This window comes from Pterocles gutturalis, unplaced genomic scaffold (genome assembly GCF_000699245.1).
Source record: "Pterocles gutturalis isolate BGI_N339 unplaced genomic scaffold, ASM69924v1 scaffold22941, whole genome shotgun sequence".
Classification (NCBI taxonomy): Eukaryota; Metazoa; Chordata; class Aves; order Pterocliformes; family Pteroclidae; genus Pterocles; species Pterocles gutturalis.
Window position 1 is genome coordinate 5,773 of NW_010101011.1, and position 6,015 is coordinate 11,787.

The window sequence follows — 6,015 nt, forward strand, 5'->3', positions numbered from 1 at the left end:
AGGGACAACGTGGGTGTCTTTGCGGATGCTGGCCTCAGCCTGGTCACCAGCATGAAGACCACCACACCGCAGCGAGCGGGTAGGGGACATGCTGGGGACTGGGACAACCTGGGGTGGCACTTCTGGGATGCAGTAGGTAACACCTTGGGGATGGGGTAGGTAACACCTTGGGGATGGGGTAGGTGACACCTTGGAGATGTGGCACTTCAAGGATGGGGGAGTGTGACATCTCAGGGATGGGTGATGCATCCCCTGAGCTTTCGGATGTGACAATTGATGGCAAGGGGAAGTGACACCTGGGTTTGCGGCTGTGATACCTTGGGGTCCTGACCTGTGTCCTCTCCGTCCCCAGAGGTCCAGTGTCCGCAGCCTGCGAAACGCAAGCGCCGCTCCCTGCAGCTCGTCGAGTACAAAGGCACCAAAGGTAGGTGGCACTGGGAGTGTCCCCAGGAACACTGGAATGTCCTGTGCCCCTGGGGACACCAGATTGTCCCATGTCCCTGAAGATGACAAAGTGCCCCAGGTCCCCAAGAGATACCAGAGCATCCCATGTCCCAGTCAACACCAGTGTCCCATGACCCTCAGGGAGACCAGAGTGTCCCACGTCCCTGAGGATGCCAAAGTTGTCCCAGCTCCTTGAGGGACATCAGACCATTCCGTGTCCCAGTCAATACCAGTGTCCCATGTCACCCAGGGACACCAGAACATCCCATGTCCCAGTAAACACCAGTGTCCCGTGTCCCACGTCCCTGAGGATGCCAAAGTGTCCCAGGTCCCCAAGGGACATCAGAGTGTCCCAGGTCCTTGAGTAAGACCAGAGCACCCCATGTCCCAGTCATTACCAGTGTCCCATGTCACCCAGGGACACCAGAGCATCCCATGTCCCAGTAAATACCAGTGTCCCGTGTCCCTGAGGGACACCAGAGTGTCGCAGATCTTCAAGGGACATCAGACCATCCCATGTCCCAAAGGACACCAGAGTGTCCCACGTCCCTGATGGCCCTCAGGCCAGGGGCTTTGGGACTGGGTGCCAATTGGGTGCTTGGGTGCCGGCAGCGGCTGAGTACACGGACAAGGCGCTGCGTAAGTGTTGCGAGGACGGCATGAAGGAGAACCCCATGGGCCACAGCTGCGAGCAGCGGACCAACTACATCCAGGACGGAGAAGCCTGCATCCGGGCATTCCTCGACTGCTGCAACTACATCAAGGGCATCCGCGACAAGAAGCAACGCCAGCTCCACCTCGAGCTGGCTCGAAGCAAGTGCTGGGCAATGGTGGGGTGGTGGTGGGATCAGTGGTTGGAAGAAGCTTGGGTGAAGCTTGAGTGAAACTTGGGTGGAGCTTGAGTGAAACTTGGGCAAAGCTTTGGCGAAGCTTGAGTGAAACTTGGGTGAAGCTTGAATGAAGCTTGGGTGGAACTTGGGTGAAGCTTGGGCGGAACTTGGGTGGAACTTGGGTGAAGCTTGAATGAAGCTTGGGCGGAACTTGGGTGAAGCTTGGGCGAAGCTCAAGCAAAGCTTGAGTGAAGCTTGGGTGAATCTTGAGTGAAACTTGGACAAAGCTTGGGTGAAGCTTGGACAAAGCTTGGGTGAAGCTCAGGTGAAGCTTGGGTGAAGATTGGGTGATGCTTGGGCAAAGCTTGAGCAAAGCTTGAGCGAAGCTTGAGTGAAGCTTGGGTGAAGCTTGGGTGAAGCTTGGGTAGAACGTAGGTGAAGCTTGGGTGAAGGTCAGGTGAAGCTCAGGGGTCGCTGGTGCTGTCCTTGGGCAATAATTGGATGAATTTTGGGCAACGCTTGGGTGAAAGTTGGGTGATGCTTTAGACAATGCTTGGAGAAACCAATGGTGGTGGTTGGATGATGCTGGAGTGCTACTGGCTCCACTCAGGGCTTGTACCCTTGAGGCCAAGGTCGAGAATGATGCTGCCACCCCCAGGCGAGGCAGATGACGGCTTCCTGGCTGACGAGGACATCACCTCACGGAGCCTTTTCCCGGAGAGCTGGCTCTGGCAGGTGGAGCCACTGACGGAGCCGCCCAATGAGCTAGGGTGAGCCCTGGGCCCTTGTCCCACTACCCCTCCACCCCGTGGCTCAACTTGGGGATCATCATCTCCTCCCTGTCCAGCTCTGGACACTGCCTTGCCGAGTCTGGAGACCACCTATGATCCCCCCCCAAGTCCAGACAAGGCCACCTTTGACCCCCTGGTGCTGCTTCAGCACCAGCCATGACACCTTCATCCAGCTCAGGGGTCCTCTACACCCCCGTGGTCTAGCTTGGGGACCAGCTTTGACCCCCCCCTACTCCAGCTTGGTGGCTGGTGACACCTCCCAAGCTTGGCTTGGGGCCGGTTATGACCCCCTTGGTCGTTCCCGTCCTCTCCAGAATCTCCACAAAGACTCTGCCCGTGTACCTGAAGGACTCCATCACCACCTGGGAGGTCCTGGCTGTCAGCCTCTCACCCACCAAGGGTATGTAATGGAGTAGGAAGGTGTCCCTGGGGATTAAAGGAATCCCCCAAACCTTGGGGGTGGTCCCTGGGACTTGAAGAATCCCCTAAATCCCAGCTGGGTTTCCTTGGGGTTTGAGGGATCTCCAAAATCTTAGAGGGGTGCGTAACACTGGAGAGGTGCCCCAAACTTGGGGGACATCCCCCAAAGCTTGGTGGCAGTCCTTGGGACTTGAGGGATCTCCTGAGCCTTGGGAGGACTCCATAGGACTTGGGGCCTCTCCTAAGCCTTGGGAGGACTCCATGGGACTTGAGGGATCTCCTAAGCCTTGGGAGGACTCCATAGGACTTGGGGCCTCTCCTAAGCCTTGGGAGGACTCCATAGGACTTGGGGCCTCTCCTAAGCCTTGGGAGGACTCCATGGGACTTGAGGGATCTCCTAAGCCTTGGGAGGACTCCACGGGACTTGAGGGATCTCCTAAGCCTTGGGGATGTCCCTGGGACATAAAGGGCCCAGCAATCTCATAAGCCTGAACCCCATGTCCCTGGGGGCCACCCTGCAGGGCTGTGCGTGGCTGACCCCTATGAGATCACGGTGATGAAGGAGTTCTTCATCGACCTGCGCCTGCCCTACTCGGTGGTGAGGAACGAGCAGGTGGAGATCCGTGCCGTCCTCTACAACTACTGGACACACGAAATCACGGTTAGCAGAGGACCAACACCTGGGCTTCTGGGGGCATCTGGGGCCACCTGAACCTCACGTCCAACATCTCTGTGCCCTGCAGGTGCGCGTGGAGCTGATGTACAACCCAGCCCTGTGCAGCGCCTCTACCTCCAAGATGCGCTACCAGCAGATCCTCAAGCTGAAGCCCCAGTCATCGTGGGCCGTGCCCTTCGTCATCGTGCCCTTGCAGCTGGGGCTGCATGACGTCGAGGTGAAGGCAGCTGTCCGGGGCAGCTTTGTGGCTGATGGAGTCAAAAAGAAGCTCAAAGTTGTGGTGAGTGGCCATTGCTGCTCATGGCATCTCCACCACATGGTGCCACCTCCATCCCTGAGATGTCCCCAGCATGGTGTCCCTGAGAAATCCCTGCCTCCACTTTCATCCTGGTGTTGGTACCCAAGGGATGAAGGATCCTCCCACCGGGATGCTCAAGTGTGGTCTCCTGGGGCTCTCTCAGTTTGTCCCATGACCTGGGGGTGCTGGTTTACACTGGAAGACCTTTCTGGGGCAACCCAGAGAGGTTGGGAAGGGGGGACCCAAAACCAGTCCAACCTTCACCATTGGACTTTCACCTCTGCAGCCCGAAGGGATGAGGCTGGAGAAGACAGTGAAGATCGTTGAGCTGGACCCGAAGACAAAGGGAGTCAGTGAGTGGCCCTGGATGGTCTTGGGGATGTCTCAGCCCCACGGGGATGTCCCACTGATGGAAGGATCTGGGGCATCTTGGGGGTCAAGGGAGGTCCCACTGTGGGTCTGGGACATCTTGGGGGGGATGAAGGATGTTCCACCAAAGGTAAGACTGGGGCATCCTGGGGGACAAGGGACGTCCCACTGTGGAGTTGGGGCATCTCGAGGAATGAGGGATGTCCTGCTGTGGGTCTGGGCTATCTGTGGGGACAAGGGACATCCTACTATGGAGGTGGGGCATCTCAAGGGAGAAGGGACATCCTGATATGGTTCTGGAACACCTTGAGGGACAAGGGACATCCTGCTGCAGATGTGGGACAGGGCTGGATCACCTCAGAGTTGGGGGGGGGGACATGAAGGATTTGGGGTCACCCATCTCCATCCTGGCCTCCTTGCCCCTCAGATGGTGTCCAGGAAGAGAAGGTGAGGGCAGCAAACCTCTCTGACATTGTCCCCAACACCGAGTCGGAGACTAAAGTCAGCATCCAAGGTGAGAGCAGGAGGAAGGGACATGTGGGGACAAGCTGAGAGGGGGGGACACTCCTGGCTTGATGTTTCCCCTTCTTCTGGTCCAGGCAACCCTGTGTCCATCATGGTGGAGAAAGCCATTGATGGGGAAAAGCTGAAGCACCTCATCGTGACGCCAGCGGGCTGCGGGGAGCAGAACATGATCGGGCTGACACCCACCGTCATTGCCACCCACTACCTGGACAGCACCTTGCAGTGGGAAAGCCTCGGCGTCGACCGCCGCACTGAGGCCATCACCTTGATTAAAAAGGGTGGGAGCATCCCCCAAAGGGTGGGAGCATCTCCTGGTTTCCTCTCCTGGGTCACAAAATGTTACCGTCATTCAAGGTGCTGAAGAAACCTGCACCTTTGAAGAAGATGTGGGTTGGGTGCTACCAGTTTGGGGATTTCTAGAGCTACTGGTTTGCACTGGAGTGTCCTCCAGAGTGGGTTGGTGGGTTGAAGCTACCTCAGCTTGACTGGGTGCTCCTTGTGTTGGCCAATGGCCGGAGGGCATTGGTGGCCTGAAGCCACCCCTGGGTGCTCCTTGTGTTGGCCAACCACCATCTTCTCACCAGGTTACACCCAACAACTTGCTTTCCGGAAACCTGACAGCTCCTTTGCTGCCTTCAAGGACCGCCCATCAAGCACCTGGTAAGGGTCATGTTGCCACCACCACGTGGGTCCAGGTGACAGGGTTGGACGTGATGCTAAGGTCCTCCTGTCCCCAGGTTGACAGCCTACGTGGCCAAAATCTTAGCCATGGCCATCAAGCTGGTAGACATTGAGCCCGAGGTGGTTTGTGGTGCCGTGAAATGGCTCATCCTGGAGAAGCAGAAGCCAGACGGGATCTTCCAAGAAGATGCTCCTGTCATCCATAAGGAGATGGTGGTATGGAGGGATCCAAACCCTGTCCCTGCTGGTGGCCAAAGCCCTGTTGGCTCGAGGACAGGCTTTTGGAATGAGCTTCAGGGAAAGGACTACGTTGGGTGACAGGGACAAGCGTTGGGTGGATGGACCTTGCCATGAAAACCATGATCCGGAGGTTTTTCTGCTGCTTTGTCCTACAGGGAGGTTACCAGGGTGCCGAGCCCGAGGTGTCACTGACAGCCTTTGTCCTCGTCGCGCTGCAGGAGGCCCGGGAGGTCTGCAAGGACCACGTCAACGTGAGTGGCCATGTCCTCAACCCCGCATGGGGAGAGGGGGGATAACTGGCACCCGTCACACAGAAGGACAGTGCTTCAAGATGAGGTGCCCAACCCTTGGAGCAGCCACCTGAGAATCCAAACTTACCACCTTTTGTGCTCAGAGCTTGGACGGGAGCATCACCAAAGCCGCTGAGTACCTTGCCCGGAGGTACCAGTCGCTGGCCCGACCCTACACGGTGGCCCTGACCTCCTACGCCTTGGCTCTGACGGGGAAACTCAAAAGCGAGAAAGTTCTCATGAAGTTTTCGAAAGGTGACGACTCATGCGGGGGAAAACAAAACTTGGGGGTTGGGGGGAAGAGGTAATTATGGGTTCCCTCGTGGGGGGAGACATCATCCCTCGAGGGTGCTGAGGGACCGGTGTCACTCCAGAGGGCGTACGTTGGGAGGAACGCAACGCCCACACCTACAACATCGAGGGGACGTCCTACGCGCTGCTGGCCTTGCTG

The 6,015-nt window shown here is 57.6% G+C and overlaps 1 protein-coding gene across 1 annotated transcript in view; it reads left to right on the forward strand.

Moving 5' to 3' along the window:
* LOC104467925 (venom factor-like) overlaps positions 1-6,015 on the forward strand; it is a gene marked incomplete at its 5' end in the record, with an annotated part of 17,129 nt that overhangs the window by 5,769 nt on the left and 5,345 nt on the right. Inside the window, 15 exon segments of the mRNA XM_010081900.1 lie at positions 1-79; positions 353-424; positions 1,057-1,257; positions 1,933-2,044; positions 2,380-2,465; positions 3,007-3,146; positions 3,229-3,441; positions 3,746-3,812; positions 4,256-4,342; positions 4,428-4,631; positions 4,938-5,013; positions 5,091-5,250; positions 5,430-5,525; positions 5,669-5,819; positions 5,939-6,013. The exon segment at positions 1-79 is cut by the window's left edge and continues 273 nt beyond it. Of these exon segments, the coding sequence (XP_010080202.1) occupies positions 1-79; positions 353-424; positions 1,057-1,257; positions 1,933-2,044; positions 2,380-2,465; positions 3,007-3,146; positions 3,229-3,441; positions 3,746-3,812; positions 4,256-4,342; positions 4,428-4,631; positions 4,938-5,013; positions 5,091-5,250; positions 5,430-5,525; positions 5,669-5,819; positions 5,939-6,013 (1,819 nt within the window).